This window comes from Stigmatopora argus, chromosome 12 (assembly GCF_051989625.1).
Source record: "Stigmatopora argus isolate UIUO_Sarg chromosome 12, RoL_Sarg_1.0, whole genome shotgun sequence".
Classification (NCBI taxonomy): domain Eukaryota; kingdom Metazoa; phylum Chordata; class Actinopteri; order Syngnathiformes; family Syngnathidae; genus Stigmatopora; species Stigmatopora argus.
Genome location: NC_135398.1, coordinates 2,761,577 through 2,777,768, shown reverse-complemented (window position 1 = coordinate 2,777,768; position 16,192 = coordinate 2,761,577). Strand labels below are relative to the sequence as shown.

At 39.9% G+C, this 16,192-nt stretch overlaps 3 protein-coding genes across 7 annotated transcripts in view; all 3 read right to left on the bottom strand.

Moving 5' to 3' along the window:
- Positions 1–1,175: 1,175 nt before the first annotated feature.
- Positions 1,176–6,158, bottom strand: plxdc2a (plexin domain containing 2a). Its single transcript, XM_077616216.1, has 7 exons — positions 5,705–6,158; positions 3,668–3,762; positions 2,652–2,795; positions 2,512–2,591; positions 2,292–2,414; positions 1,268–1,386; positions 1,176–1,200 (listed from the first exon to the last, which is right to left on the bottom strand). The coding sequence occupies exons 1-5, from the start codon at positions 5,784–5,786 to the stop codon at positions 2,294–2,296; spliced, it is 522 nt and encodes a 173-aa protein (XP_077472342.1). The 5' UTR covers positions 5,787–6,158; the 3' UTR covers positions 1,176–1,200; positions 1,268–1,386; positions 2,292–2,293.
- A 728-nt stretch (positions 6,159–6,886) lies between these two features.
- On the bottom strand, positions 6,887–8,997 carry LOC144086021 (peptidyl-prolyl cis-trans isomerase FKBP1B-like). The gene is made up of 4 exons (XM_077615769.1): positions 8,888–8,997; positions 8,747–8,794; positions 8,058–8,170; positions 6,887–7,528 (listed from the first exon to the last, which is right to left on the bottom strand). Exons 1-4 carry the CDS (start codon positions 8,922–8,924, stop codon positions 7,400–7,402), a joined length of 327 nt encoding a protein of 108 aa, XP_077471895.1. The 5' UTR covers positions 8,925–8,997; the 3' UTR covers positions 6,887–7,399.
- A 554-nt stretch (positions 8,998–9,551) lies between these two features.
- The window catches only part of LOC144086017 (MAM and LDL-receptor class A domain-containing protein 1), a 51,496-nt gene continuing 44,855 nt past the window's right edge, over positions 9,552–16,192 (bottom strand). For 4 of the 5 annotated variants that reach the window (XM_077615755.1, XM_077615754.1, XM_077615756.1 and 1 more), the window contains 11 exons: positions 15,207–15,394; positions 14,017–14,182; positions 12,966–13,184; positions 12,720–12,898; positions 11,511–11,748; positions 11,277–11,436; positions 11,083–11,197; positions 10,802–10,913; positions 9,964–10,060; positions 9,819–9,891; positions 9,552–9,745 (listed from right to left, as the gene is read on the bottom strand). In XM_077615755.1, coding sequence (XP_077471881.1) covers positions 9,650–9,745; positions 9,819–9,891; positions 9,964–10,060; positions 10,802–10,913; positions 11,083–11,197; positions 11,277–11,436; positions 11,511–11,748; positions 12,720–12,898; positions 12,966–13,184; positions 14,017–14,182; positions 15,207–15,394 — 1,643 coding nt within the window. In that variant the 3' untranslated portion in view covers positions 9,552–9,649. The remainder of the gene's footprint in view (positions 9,746–9,818; positions 9,892–9,963; positions 10,061–10,801; positions 10,914–11,082; positions 11,198–11,276; positions 11,437–11,510; positions 11,749–12,719; positions 12,899–12,965; positions 13,185–14,016; positions 14,183–15,206; positions 15,395–16,192) is intronic. The other variant, XM_077615757.1, reaches the window with a different exon arrangement.

Below are 16,192 nucleotides of genomic sequence, written 5' to 3'. Positions count from 1 at the left end.
TGATTATGCGCCGACTAAATTGACAGAGGAAGATGCCGTTTCTTTAGAATCATCCTGGACGAGGGCGAGTTGGGAGTGATTTTCCTTGCGGGTTGTAGCCAGTGTATGTTAATGATGTCTCCCTGTTTTAATTAAAGTGTATTAATAATAAACCTATCAGTCAATTTGAATCACTTTAAATCGCAGGTGAGTGCAGACAGCACGAAATTTCCATGTTCTTTCTCCCCAGGCTTGCGTGGGTTTTCTGCGGGTCCTGCACGTCCCCCAAAACACACATGCTAGGCTAATTGTATGTACCCAAATTGTTAATAGACTTATTATTTAATAATAAGTTATAAATATAAGAATAAATATGTTTTTGAGGAGATTCAGGAGATTTGTTTTTTCTACATAAAATGTGTAGGTTTGATTTTCGATTTCTAAATGTAGACTATTTGAATTTCTAACATTTTGGGGCTAGCATCAGTTAAAAAAATACTATCTATATACAATTCTTTTTATCTTATCGATTTTTCCCGCTCATTAAATTATTTATAAACATATGCATGACCACATTGTACTTGTGGGGTATGTTTAGTATTTTCTCCATTTGATTGTTTTTAATGTTTAGAACAGTCACCATTTTGAAAAGAAAACATGCTGCAAATGTTTCATTTTTTCTAATAAAAATTGACCCACTATGTTTTTGGTAATTTATTATATAATCAATTATAAATATATTACTATTTGATCACAGGGACTTTAGCCATACTTATATTCAACATATGAATTGGTTAGGACTAAATTGACAGGATTTCATTTTTGAATAAACGTCCTTTTTGAAAACATAAATTCTCTTACTTGGTAGAGGTAGTATTTCGATTGTAGTGGCATTTGAGATCTTGGATTTGACGATATCCACCTTGTGGTACTCGTAGATGGTTCTTCGACGTACATCTACGGGATACAAAAAGATAAAAATGGAAAAAATACATTTTAAAACCTGATTTTTTTTTACTGGATCCTCAAAAAAAGAAACCATGTGGTCCTGTATCTCAGCAGATAAATAACAAAACTCAAACAGCTATTCAATTTAGCTCACGGGCTAAGATTGGACTCACTGGGGATCTGCTGGATCTTGTGAAGAACCACGAAAGCGTCCGACAGGCCGACTTTAACCGGGTGATCCTCGCCGCTGATGTCGGCGATTTCGACTGGAATCTGTGGCGGTAAAAGGAAAGTTGAGAGGGGCGCCGAAACCAGCGTGAGGCCAAAATACCACGTTCACCTCTTTGTAGGAAAAGACGATGCGTCCGTCATCGTGCAGAGCGGCTTGAAACGTGAAGGCGCCCGAGTGGACGCTGTCCCGCAGTCGGAGGCGGCTCCACTGGACCACCAGCACAGAACCTGCCGTCCACACAAAATCATTAACGGACGCCGGCCAACGCGTTTGTGGGGGTGCTGGAGCCTATCCCAGCCGACTATGGGCTGTAGTCTATATGCAGCACCATGAATCCGTGGTCAGCCAATCGCAGAGCACGTGGAGGCTAACAACCAATCACTCACGGCAATTGACAATTTGGCGTACATACAATTAGCCTAGCATACGTGTTTTGGGGACCCGCAGAAAACCCACGCGAGCCTGGGGAGAACATGGAAACTCCGTGCAGTGTGGACTCACTCACCTGCGATCGAACTCTTGACCCCAGAACTGCGAGGCCCATGCGCTAACCACTCTCCACTGGCCTGCTGTTTCCTTCATGTTTTATAATGTTTAAAAAATCAATTCAGGGCGGACGGGAGCTCAACGCTGAAGGGTCGGCAGTTCGATCCCAGACGACGACTTCCCCCAACTGCGTGGGTTTTCTCCGGGTAAGGCCGGGCGGCCCTCCTTGTGTAACTTTTCCTTATTTTAATTTTAAAAATCAATACGTCCTGGCGCTGACGGGTCGGCAGTTCAATCCCAGACGACGACTTCCCCCACCTGCGTGGGTTTTCTCCGGGTAAGGCCGGGCGGCCCTCCTTGTGTAAATTTTCCTTATTTTAATTTTAAAAATCAACATGTCCTGGCGCTGACGGGTCGGCAGTTCGATCCCAGACGACGACTTCCCCCAACTGCGTGGGTTTTCTCCGGGTAGGGCGGGGCGACCCTCCTTGTGTAACTTTTCCTTATTTTGATTTTAAAAATCAACATGTCCTGGCGCTGACGGGTCGGCAGTTCGATCCCAGACGACGACTTTCCCCGCCTGCGTGGGTTTCCTCCGGGTAGTTTTTCTAATTTTAATATAGAATGAAAAATACGAGGCACTCACCATTATCGAAGTAAAAGACGGAAGAGTTGCCGGAGAAGGCGGGGTCGAAATTGGCCATGAGGGGGGCAATGTACTGCGTGGCGGTCAGCATGCGGTGGATGAGATCGCCCGTGTAAATAAAACCTGCCAGAAAAACAACAAAAATACTTTAACGTACTGTACGTACGTACTTACACGGTCCAAAAAGTGCAGCTAAAAAAGAAAATGGGCCAATTCGTACTTGTACTTGCCTCCGCTCGTCACCGTCACTTCCGTCAGCGTGTGACCGTAGAAGGGAAAGTCAAAGGAAAGATGGACTCTCTGGAATGACGTTTTCTCATGAGTAACGAGACGAGACGGCGGCAGGCGGCGTCGACGAACCTCGGCTCGGCCGTTTGTGCCGGACAGGAAAGCCCACGTCTTCCACCGACTCCTGTCGGCCCGCTCGACGTCCACCCAGGCGTCGGCGCCTCCCGCCTCTCCGGGACTGACCGTTTTAGACACGTAATAGACGTGATCCGTGTTCTGGGAAGTATGGGAGAAAGGCGTTATTAGGTATTGTTGTAATTGGAGAAAAAAAAAAATCACAGCAGTTCTTTGGTAAAGGACCCGCATTGGTAAATACAGTAATCCCTCGAATATCACGGTTAATGTAGACCAGACATGGCCGCGATAATCGAAAAATCGCAAAGTAGGGTCACCCCTATTATAACGTTTTTTTGAGTGCTGAGTCCTAGTAGCAAGCGAAAGACAGAAAAAAGAAAATTTTATTTAAAAATAATAATAATAATAGCGGAAAAAAAACGCTAAGTCGTGAAGTTGTGATAATTGAGGGATTACTGTAATGAATTGAATGGGTTCAAAATGGGATTTCTTTGTTTTTGTGATCTGGAGATCCAGAATATAATCGAGTGCAGACATTTAAATAAAAAAAATATTAGCGGAAAAAAAATCACTAAGTAGTGAATTCGCGATAAGTGAAGACGTGATAATCGAGGGATTACTGTAATAAATTGAATGGGTTCAAAATGGAAGACCGTCAAAATGGGATTTCTTTGTTTTTGTGATCTGGAGATCCAGAATATAATGGAGTCCAGTCATTTAAATACAAAATTAATAGCGGAAAACATTGCCAAGTAGTAAATTCGCGATAAGTGAAGACGCAATAATCGAGGGATTACTGTAATGAATTAAAGTTATTTGTTTTTGTGATCTGGAGACCCAGAATTGAAAGCAGTCATTTAAATAAATTCTCTTTTTTTTCCTCCAAGCTAGTCCATGAATTTTGTTACAGGGGACCGCCGTGAATGTGCTTATGAAATATATCTCGTGCTTATCTTTTTGTCGGGGTCAATTTTTAATTGTTCACTAGCTAAAGGGAGAAGGTGGAGTCCCACCACAATTTGAGTGGAATTGTCGTGGCCCTCTTCCAATAGGAGGTCGGCATCCGGGTCGTCTGGGCGGTGGGGGTCCCCGTAGAGCCCCCTCGAATCTGTGGCACAGGATGGAATGTGAATCATAACAATTAGAACTCAGAATTTTAAAAATATCCTGTCTCTTAACCCTATTATCATATATAAACAAAGGGCAGAAAAAACTGTAATGGAAAAAGTGGACACCCCAAATTCATTTTATTGTAATAATCAGCACTTTTACGAGGGATCATATCGGATGTACCTTGAAAGCGGATTTATCAATGTGAATTAGGGACGTCCCCCGCTCAGCTGATCGGAAATTGAGCCCCATAACGATATTTTCAGAGAATCAGAATCGGGTGAAAAAGATTGGAATGTATTCATTTCAACATCAACAAAAGATTATCATTGTATGTAGTATTTTAGGTTGAATTCACCTTCAAAACCCTTTTTATGAAATTATAATACCATATTTCTTCGAGTATAGCACGCAAGATTGTGTACCAAAAACTGAAGCAAAGTTCAGGTGCGCGTTATACGCGAATCTCGGTGAAAAGGCCATTATAATGGGAGATGTAAAAACATTTTTTTTTTTCGCCAGATGGGGTGCAAGAGCCCATTCTATTGGCCGGAGGCTCACACAAGAAGAATCAAGAATCAATTGTTTGACTCTGACTCTCTGACTCTCTGACTCTCTGACTCTCTGACTCTCTGACTCTCTGACTCTCTGACTCTCTGACTCTCTGACTCTCTGACTCTCTGACTCTCTGACTCTCTGACTCTCTGACTCTGGAAAATGTTAAACATGATGATGAATTAGACTTTAAGGATTTAAAATTGTAAATTCCATTTGAGAATGGCATTCATAATGGTAGTTTGTTTCACCAGGTTTCCGTACTATATGTTGTGAATAAATGTTTTGTCATGGCGACACGTGTTAAGCATTTGCAAGTTACCAGTACCGGTGCAATCCTTGGTGTGAGATGAGGAAAAAGTGAAGAAAAAAACCTTTATACAGATTTTTAGTCACTAATTATGGTTTCGCGTCATACACATGTGCGCATTATACTCGAATAAATACGGTAATAATAATGGGGACGTGTCACGGTCTGAAAAGTGACGGTTCGCGCAGGGCTTCGGTTGTCACGCCGCTACCGATGACTCATTTTGCTCTTCACATCCCAGGGTGAAGAAGTCAGCCTCAGCACATTCTTGACGCCAGCCAAGCAAGCAGGGCACCCTTGGGTGCTCCTGCGGCACCCACATTCTACAATTTCTACTTGTCATATGCCCCATCCAAAGCGTCACTCGCATAAGAAAATCTAAACACTAAAGAAATGACACCAAAAGAAGCATATCTTTCCTGTCAAACAAAAATTATTGAAATGAAAAAAATAGATACAAGAATAAAGAAATTACACCCAAAGAAGCACTTTTTTTTCCTGTCAAACAAAAATTATAGAAATGAAAAAAAAATCAATAAAACAAAGAAAATTGAGAATATATGACCATTAAAATAGCTCCAAATTAATCATATTTTTTAAGTGAAAGCAATGCACACAGAAAAACAAAGTTGTCGGTTTAATGTTTTTTAAATAAAAAATATGCAATATATTTTGAATAAGAGAACATTAAAAATTATCATCTCTGTCGTTCGCTTATACGGAAATGAGACTTATTTATAAAATAACTCAATATGGAAAAGGATTCACTTCAAACAATTTTCCATGAAAATGTTATTTTGCTTTCTGTTGAAACATGAAAGGTTTTTCACCGAATAAGATTGTTGTGATTTAAATATTTTAAACTTGGAAATAAAATGATTCAAACTAACGCGTATTATTAAAGCGACACAGGTGCAATTGTGATTAGTGGCTTAAACAATACAACTTGTTTTCTGTCCCTGCAAGTTTACTTTGCATTTGTGTGTATATATATATAAATTGATTCTAAAGCATTCCTCAAGTGATATAATTAAAAAAAAACATTTATAAATACTTGAAATGATTGTTAACTTACCAAAAGCCGATGTCGGCGTCGCGTCGTCGACTGGAAGCTGGACAACAACCAGCAATCCCGTAATTACGCACAGCGTCTTCATTATAAATCGCCCAAAAAGGTTACTTTGGCGTCGTGTACGAAGTTAAAATTTAACTGAACAGTAATAATTATTTTTTTCTCGGCGAATTGATTAAACAAATTGACTTTCCAAACTGGCAGCCTAATCAACTCACCGCTACCATTATTAACCACTACACAACGCTACATCCACGCGGCATTCAGGCACTGTTGGAATTGTCAGGCCTTACGTCATAAACATTTTACATTTGTTGAGTCAAGAGCAGAAAACGCTACGTTTTTGTGATTTATGAGAGTCAATGGAATAACTTAGTGAAGCCTTTAAAGCAAGAACGCCAAGAGTGGCTTTATTTTGCTTGGAAAACAATACTATTTTATAGGAAGATTAAAATGCCCACGCATTCCAAAGGCAACAGCTGTTTAGCTTCCGTTGTAATTTCACATGTAGCCACTAGATGTCCAAATAGCGCAACTGCATTATTGTTGTTACACATGGCGAAGAAGAAAAAAAACGGGCTTCAAATTTGAATAAACCTGTAAATATGACCCCCCAAAAAGTAGGATTTATTTTTCAATACAAAATTAGATGGACATTTTCCAAAATTTCAGACTAACATTGATACCCAAAAAAGTTGATTTTATCCACTGTAAATACAAAGGGTATTTTTGAATAATTATTTTTCTGGGGCCCCCGCTTTATTACCTTTATCTTGACGTCCTTCTGGGTGGAAAATCCCTCAACAGAGTGGAGCGCCCTTGTTCCGTCCGTCTGAACTCCAGGATAAGTTCCATGGTTTAGGAGATGTTCAGCGCCAAGTTGATCCAACAAACTTGCAAGACTGGATACGCTGAACCTATTGGGATTAAGCGGCTCTTGCTAGTACAATGACAGTGAACATTAGTTAGCATATTAATTCCCTCAATCATTGACAGTTTATCTCTGTAGGCTCATTTCCCTTGTATATCCCATTCTCCCCCTTAAAGCTTCTTCTGTCTTACTGTATTTTTGAATAACCAGCACAATATAAACCTCAGAGAGAGTTATAAGCTATCAGATGTGCCTTTCTAAACATCTTTTTCTTCCACAAAAAACTATCCCAGTGACAACAACGGAGGCATCCATTTCAGTGAACTCATTTTTAATGCAAGAACACAAGCATGGGACTATTTCCACTAGTTACCAGCAAAGGAACTAAAAGCGCAACATGATAACAAGGACACTTGAGTTCCTGGTACTACACGAGCGGTTCTTCGGGCAGACGTTTAAATGGTTTCTATGCTTTTTAAGTGATTCGTAGCACGTGCGCCAAAGCTTTTTGAGTGAATCGAAAGGTCATCTATCGCTAAATGATGGCACTGCGGAATGACAAGAGCTGCTCTTTACATAGCACACTGCTTGAATGGGCACCTGAGTGTCAAGTCCAATTTAAAATGAAAAACCCTGCTACTCTACAATATCCATCGAACAGAATAAGGATTGGACGGTAAGCGGCAGATTCGAGTGGGTCGGGGGGGGGAGGTGATTGTAAATGCCCTTGATAGCATCTTCATTTTTTTCCCTTGTAAAATATGAGCTTGGAATGAGAGGATGGGGGCGGGAAGAGGGGGGTGTTAAATCAAGGCAAAACAAAACACTCAAGAGATGCGGAGGAGTTCCACATCAAAGATGAGAGTGGAGTTGGCCGGGATAACGGGAGGATACCCGCTGCTCCCGTACGCGTAGTCCGGTGTGCAGGTCAACTTTGCTCTCTGTCCCAAACTCATCTGCAAAACAAAAAGGGTAAACGTTAAATGGCGTCGTCAAGTCATTTCTTTTGCCAAATTCATTCAACGTCTCCAAAGATAAATGGGTGATAGTGTAAAGCACACGGCAACAAAACAACAATGGCGATTTACACCAAAATTAAGTTTTTTATATATTGAAGAGCAAATTATATCCAAAGGTTGAATATTAGAGATGAATTACTAACATTAAAATAAAGCATTTGGAACAAACATGTCATTTTAGTGGAATAGCGTATTTTCTCGCATATAAGCCGTATTTGTAACTAAAAAAATGATGACTGAATCAAGGGGACAGCTTATATGCGCACAAGAGTTGCTACTCTTTTTCACCAGTAGATGTAAGTAAGAGCAAAGTACCATGAAAATGGAGGTGAAAATTGTGAATCAGGGGGTAGCTTATACGCGAGAAATTGTAAAATTCAACGATTTTAAGGCAATTTGAAGGGTGCGGATTATATGTGGGGGCGGCTTATATGCGAGTAAATACGGTAATTTATTTTCTCCATACCTGAGCTACACCTTCATCCCAGCCACGAATGACTTCACCAGCACCAATCTTGAAATTGAAAGGCTTTCCTCGGTCCCGGGAGGAATCAAATTTTTTGCCGTTTGTTAGTGTACCTTGAATACAATAATTAAAGATAATTAATGGAGACATAAAATGTAAAAATAAACCAACAACGAAAGATTCTATTTAAAATTAAAAACAAAAACTAAGCCACAAAACACATGAATTTCAATCCAATTAAACGGAAAACATTACACTTTCCTTGTGTGTATTTCAAAAATGTACCTGGAAAAAAAAAACGGAATTCTCCGACACTGCCGAAATGGCGGTCGTGTTGTACGCATGCGCACTATGCAGTCTAACAATATTGTGTTACCACAAGTTAGCTAACAGCTATGTATTCATTTTACAACATTCACTTCTCATTTTAAACGATTACTTGATACAAAGCTTTACGCTAAAGTTCATTGGAAAAAAAATAGACTATTTTCGGTTTTACACAGCGTAACCAACCACTCGCTTACCATTCAAAACCAACCCCTAAATAATTTAAAATCACAAGCATATAAAGAGTCAAACTACACGCAAGACGTCGGCTACATTCAAGAATTGCTTCTTAAAACCTTCAACGCCATTAAATGCGTGTCTTTCTTTAAAACAGCGAAGGTGTAGAAACAATGGAAGCTCACCGGTATAGTGCACTGCGACGGTCTGGCCTTTCAACGGGAACGTTGTTCCTAAGAAGAGAAGAGCATTTGTTAATAACCTAAATTCCCTAATGCATTACATAGGATATATTGTGTTTATATTAACATAAAATATAATTTTACCGTCTCCGGGCTTAGTGGTTTCAACAGTAACACCCATTGTTCGCGAGTAGCTGGGCCCAGACTGTCACGCTTTGCCGGGGCGGTGGCCGTGTGGGATGATGCTTCCGGCCCTTGATATCAGGTGAATAGATATAGATGCGCAGTGCGCGCTGTGAGCCTACGCCGACGGCTGTTATCACTCGTCCGCCATTTTGCGTCAGTGCAATTCGCTAAATGTAACATTTTTTATTTATTTTTTCTTTTTAATTTTAAAAGTTTTTAAATTCAATGTATTATTTTTTTTAATTATGCGTTTTTGTTATTTTAAAAGACCTTTCAGCCAAGGTTGTAAATGTATATTAATTGAACTTGTAGGAAAGAAAGTAATATCATTTTGAAAATAAATAAAAACTGTGATCATTTATTTTTCTTGTAGAATCAGACAGCCATAGGAGAAAAGTCACTTTAGAGGGGAAAAATGTGGTGGGGTGGATTTGAAATATACATCTTGGGTCATAGCTAAGTTTATACGATTTATTAAAAAATGTCTGGATCTTTTGGGGGGGCTTGCTGATGAGTTGATCCTTTGATTCAGGTATGAATAGAGGGGAAACATGGAAAAAAGACTGAGTAGGTGGCCTGAAGAACCAGTTGGTGAGCCCTGATATAGAACGTATCTAAATCACACAACCAAAAACAGTTTATTATCCGTCATATTACTTTATGACACTGCCATACCTATTTAAAACAAACTGCTTTACAAAAAACAACGGGATGCGAATGCTAGGCACACGTTGACCCAACCTCGGTTTCCCCTCGGGGGTCATTGTACAAAATGTTGAAGAAGGACAGGCTAGATTCATTTCTATGCATTGTACCCTATGGAGAAAAAAACACATTGTATACTGCGATTCATCAAATCCAATTTCAATATAATCATCAAATCACTTACATCTCGTATTGTACAGCTAGAGAGGTTCACCGAGTTCGGACTGAGCTCATTGTCGCTCCATGCAGATGACCTGCTTTTGGAAAAAGCATTCGGTAAGAGAGCGTACGCAGATTTTCATGCATGCGTATTTAGTCATGTGTCATACTTAGCACAACGCTTCCAATTCAGTCTAACGATGAAAATGAAGATGACGGCGCCAGCCAGTATAGTAAGACCCACGGCGAGGCCCACAGACAACATATCTGTAGAAAAAAAACGGGATGCATATAGTATTTTGCATCTGCAAATTAATAGTTGTCAGGTGTATTTTTTCCGCTAAATTGTCTAACACTTGGGTGTATCATATGTGACCCAATTCATTTTAAATTGATAACAATGGTGAGCTCGTTTGATGAACGATATCCAAAATGTTAACAGAATGTATGTGTATGTATATGTGTGTATGTATGTGTATATATATATATATATATATATATATATATATATATATACATATATATACACACATATATACACACATACATATATATATACATATATATGCATACATATATATACATACATATATATACATACATATATATACATACATATATATACATACATACATACATACATATATATATATATATATATATACATACATATATATATATATATATATACATATATATATATACATATATATACATATATATATATACATATATATACATATATATATATATATATATATATACATACATATATATATACATATATACATATATATATATATATATATATATATATATATATATATATATATATATATATATATATATATATATATATATATATATATAATTGCATTAGCAAGTATATTTGCACAAGGTAACAGGTACAAATGGAGATATTTGCTATTGTTAGCTCTTAAAATCATGCAATTAAACACAGCACCGCATGGTCCAGTACATCTATCCTATGAAGCAAATCCGTGTTACCCGTATTGTTATCAGTGGTGGGCTCAGAGGGGCAGGTTCCACGAATCACACTGATGTCATCTAGGGCAACATCCCCACGTGCAATCTTCCCCCTCTGATAAACAAACACAAACTGGGGCACAAGACAACAGTTGTTTTAGTACTACTTTACACAGACTCGTCAGGTCTACTTTGCTACTTTAGATATCATCTGTATCCGACGGCACTTTCAACAAAGCAACTACATTTAAAATAAATAAATGAATAAAGCCTTCTTTTGCTGCTAAAATGAAAACAATTACCCAGAATGCATCATCGTGGTCAACAAACACACTGGCCCTCAGCCACTTGTCCCCCTTGTCACCAAACTCGACCCACTTCTGCACGCCCTTCTCGTTCCCGCTGTCGTGTCTTTTTCTACAAAAAGAAAATTCAGATCCGTGACGTTTAAAAGACATAAAAAAAGGTCAATCTTTTTCAATGAACGAGCGCCCACCTGTCGTTAACGTAAACTCTAAGGGTCCCCACATCGGGACCAAACATGTGGTACCAGAATGTAAGACAGCGGCCTCTTGTGGCTGGTTGGAGCACGTCGCTGATGAGGAAGGCGGCATCGCCCGCCTGACCCACTGTGCTGTCCACATAAATATAGTAGCCTGATGGAAGAAGTCAAAATGATACCCCCATTGCTGTGTAAAATACATATGATAAACAAACGCACGCGACCGACCTTGCGGCGCGTTCGTCGTGTGATCTACGCCGGGTCCCGTGTTGACGTTCGGAGCGACTCCCCTGCCGCGGAGCCAGTCGTGCTGGTCGATTCCTCCGCCCACGTTGCTCCATCTGCACATGTTGAGCTCAAAGTCGCAGAAGTGGCGCGGAGGGCACTTGGCGTTCCAAACGGTGACGTCGTCAAAGGCCATGTCGCCCTCCTCGCTGGGACCGACCTTAACTCCCTCAACCACCAGCTGAAACAAAAAGAAGGGCACTGCAATCATCGCAGTCCGCCATATTGGTAAGCCGTCGACAACGCCTCGTAAAAGATGGTTGCTTAAAGTATTCAAGTCTGCAAATGGTGGTTTTCTTAAAAACGTGATGATGGGGAAAAATACAATAATGTTTGATCATAAATAACATGTAAAGGTGCTTTCTTTAACCCTAGAATGGCAATCCTCTATTTCAGGGGATTAACCTTTCACGCTTCTGAAATAGAGGGTTACCATGGTTACCGGGGAAAAATAGGTACCCTTCATTTTACCATCTTGCTTAGGACCCATTTTTACACCCGGTAACCATGGTAACCCTCTATTTCAGAAGCGTGAAATGTAACCCCTGAAATAGAGGGTAACCATTCTAGGGTTAAAATACCAGCAACCATAGAAACTATTCATTCAATCATTTTCGATTCCGTTTATCTCCACAAGGTGGTGCCAGAGCCAATCCCAACCAAATATGAGCAGTAGACAAGGGCACACCCCGAATTGGTTTCAAACAACCAATCACACTCATCTCTAAGGACAATCTAGTTTTCAACCAGGTTGCTTATCTTCACAAGGGGGTGCTGGAGCCAATCCCAACCAAATATGAGCAGTAGACAAGGGCACACCCTAAATTGGTTTCAAACAACCAATCACACTCATCTCTATGGACAATCTAGTTTTCAACCAGGTTGCTTATCTTCACAAGGGGGTGCTGGAGCCAATCCCAACCAAATATGAGCAATAGACAAGGGCACACCCCGAATTGGTTTCCAGCCAATCACACTCATCTCTAAGGACAATCTAGTTTTCGACCAGGTAGCATAGCGTGTATGTTTTTGGGGTGTATGAGGAAACTAGAGTACCCAGAGAATACCCACGTGAGCACGAGGAGAACATGCAAACAGAAAGCTATTCTCTTATTATAAAAAAAAAAAAGATAGAAAGAAAAATGGCCTCACCCTGTACGGTTGAACCCAAGGCAAAAATGCAGCCTGGGCAAACCTCCATAGGTTGCGTTGGTCGCCGCTCTGGGAGAAAATCAGCGCTCGTACCCCGTGTTCACTCTCCTGATAAACGTTGAGTGTTCCCACGCTTCGGCCGTACATGTGGTACCACATTTGCACGCAAGCTGCCTTTCCTAGAAGAAAAAAAAGGCGGGGAACACTGGGGAGTCAAGCTCCTCGGTTTTCGAGTTGAGGACTTACCTGGGTGGTACAAAGGGGACGACATAGCAGCGGTCTGGCCGGAGATGTCCCGGTCGGAGGACGGCAGGTAGAAGTAGTGGCCCAAGGTGGTGTTGGTGGAGTGGTCGCCGTCGGGGCCCGTGTTGGGGTTCGGCGTGGCCCCCGATTGGCGGATCCAGTCGGCGTCATCGTCGCTCTTTTGCTGCCAGTTGCAGTTTCCGTCTTCGAAATCGCACAAATCTAGAAAAGATGTTCAATACGATCACAATGCATTCAAAAGTATGAACATGTGTACTTAAGTTGAATGCTTTTATTGTTATTATACAAGTCGAATGAGAGTTAAAGCTTCCGTGACCGGACGTTTGGTCGCCCGGACCCAAACGTGCGGCGACCAAAAGTCTGGCAACAAAACAAGGTAAAACAACACGGTCGACGCATCAATAAAAGCCAACAATGGCCCTGAGCAGTTTGAGTGTATAAGAGTTTGTATGTACATGCGTTGGCCCTTTAAGAAGGGACGTCAGTCAGGGTCTTAACAAGTTCTCCAACAAAACACAATAAAAGTACGGGAAATTTGGAGCTTTTCTTTAGCCTAATAATTACTAGGGCATTAAGTATGACTAAATAGTAATTCGCAGTTTGTATTTAGGGAATTTGAGCAACAATTTTAAATGGAAATTATCAATAACCTTCCGGGCGACCAAAAGTCCGGCGACCAAACGGCCTAGTACCAAAGCTTCACGACAAAGTGCACAAATAACAAAAACAAACCAATAAAAAAATAAATATGTAGTCAACAACATAAATAAGTAGGGAAGCACACAAATAATAACAAAAACAAACAAATAATCAATAAATAAACAATCAAGTAATAAATAAGTAGTAGTCAATCTATGAACATTTTGGCGTGTGGATTTTTAGAAACATTACGTCAATTGTTGACGTGCTTTATGTCACATTTCTCCTTTGCAATGACCTCGTTCACTACTACATTAAATTGCGCTTATTATTGCCACTTTACAGCCACGGTAATTCCAAAAGAAGTCCTAAAAGGAACAGTTTCACTTATTACCAGAGTCGGGGCAAGCGCCCAGGACAAGCGAGATGTCATCGACGGCGATGTCGCCGGCCTGGCCTCCCACGCTGGCCTCCAGGATCACCTGGTGGATTGACCGCAGGGTCACGTGACTCTGCGACAGCCGCCAGTCGAGGCCTTGATTTCCTGATTTTTGCCACACCTACAGGAAAGACGGAGGCCTGAGTCACTCCCCGCAATGAGGATGTGAGGAGAGATTTGTGCAACGCCGTAGTATGCTGCGAAACCGCACAGGTCACAAATCACAGCTCTTTTGTAACCCCTGCGTTTCACAACCGTTATAAAAGCATAACATGGAGAAAATGTCTTATGGGAGAGTTGTGGCTGTTACTCAATCCACAGCACAGTACAAGGAAGTCCGGCATTACAAACAAATAAACGCTGAAATCGGACATCTGAATGTAAATCAATCGATTTTTTTTAGACCAGAAAAATAAAAGGATGGGAGGGCCAACCTGTAAAATTTAAAATTAGTATTAATTGTGGATTGGTCGCCGGCTAATTCCAGTCAAGCGAGTATTCACAGTTATTGACATTTTCAAAATGGCTGCATGCAATGTAAAAAAAAAAATATATATATATGTATATATATATATATATATATAAATGACATTTTCAAAATGGCTGCATGCAATGTAAAAAAATATATATATATATATGTATATATATATATATATATATATAAATGACATTTTCAAAATGGCTGCATGCAATGTAAAAAATAAAAAAATATATATATAAAAAAAACATTTTCAAAATGGCTGCATGCAATGTAAAAAATAAATAAAAATAAAAAAAATATATATATAAATGACATTTTCAAAATGGCTGCATGCAATGTAAAAAATAAAAATATATATATATAAAAAAAAGACATTTTCAAAATGGCTGCGTGCAATGTTATTAAAAAAAAGAAGAAATTAAGAAAAAAAACATGCAACAGGAGGAACATAAAAACTGCAGCACTGAACCTCAAAACGGCGAAAAGTACATCTTAGCCACGAGTTAACCATTTTGCAAAAAAAAAAAAAAAGAATTTTCTGAACCGCTTTATCCTCATTAGGTTCGCGAGGGGTGCTGGAGCCAATCCCAGCTGTCTCCGGGTAAGCCTTACTATACAAAAATGAATCAATAATTTAAAACAAATCAATTTCTGCGTGTTTTACCAAGGTTTTCTCCATGGACTCCGTCGTCAGTAGGAAGACTCGCAAAGAACCCACGGTGGCTCCATGCATGTGGTACCAGAACTTGAGACAGTACCCCTGTTGAACTGCAGGGGGTAGCAGTGCAGACTTGAGCTGGGCAACATCATTCCTTGCACTTGGGCTGGAGCTCTCAATATAGATGTAATTCCCTGTGGTTAAACAATAACAATGCACAAATACACAAAAAGTCACCACAATGAAAAAATGTAATACCAATATTACCACAATATTTATTTTGTGGAGTTACTACTACGATTAGAACATGTCTATGGGCCATTTTTCTGTGTTCAAGGTTCAAGATCTTTAATTGAAATCATTATTTTTAAATGCATTCAATTAAAATGTTTAATAATACTTAAACAGGTGTCCAAACTTTGGCCCGCTGCCCAGTTTATCTTAGCCCGCAGGGAATAGAAAAAATATAAATAATTCAATATTGTCCGCACAAGAAGCTAAAGTACCACTTACATCTTGTTGCATTTCTTAGTTTTAACACTAGATGGAGCTAAAGACTTTAGCTCGAGGACTAAATTCGCTCCACGTTGAAATGAGTGTGAAAACTGTAGAATTTCCATATTTTAACAGTACCCAAAGAGTAAATACATAAAAATATACACATTTCAGAATTATTTGGACACCGCCGCTACTACCACTACTACCACCACTACTACCACTACTACTACTACCACCACTACTACCACCACTACTACCACCACTACTACTACTACCACCACCACTACTACTACTACCACCACTACAACTACTACCACTACTACTACAACTACTACCACTACTACCACTACCACCACCACTACTACCACTACCACCACTACTACCACCACTACTACCACTACTACTACCACTACTACTACCACTACTACTACCACTACTACTACCACCACTACAACTACTACCACTACTACCACTACTACCACTACCACCACTAC

Coding starts and splice junctions, on each gene's coding strand:
- LOC144086021 (XM_077615769.1), bottom strand. CDS start 8,924: ATGGGTGTTACTGTTGAAACCACTAAGCCCGGAGACG. Junction 8,171..8,746: donor CGTCGCAGTGCACTATACCG/GTGAGCTTCCAT, acceptor ATTGTATTCAAG/GTACACTAACAAACGGCAAA. Junction 7,529..8,057: donor GGGATGAAGGTGTAGCTCAG/GTATGGAGAAAA, acceptor TTTGTTTTGCAG/ATGAGTTTGGGACAGAGAGC.
- plxdc2a (XM_077616216.1), bottom strand. CDS start 5,786: ATGAAGACGCTGTGCGTAATTACGGGATTGCTGGTTGTTGTCCAGCTT. Junction 2,592..2,651: donor GCACAAACGGCCGAGCCGAG/GTTCGTCGACGC, acceptor ACGTCATTCCAG/AGAGTCCATCTTTCCTTTGA. Junction 2,415..2,511: donor ACGAGCGGAGGCAAGTACAA/GTACGAATTGGC, acceptor TTTTTCTGGCAG/GTTTTATTTACACGGGCGAT.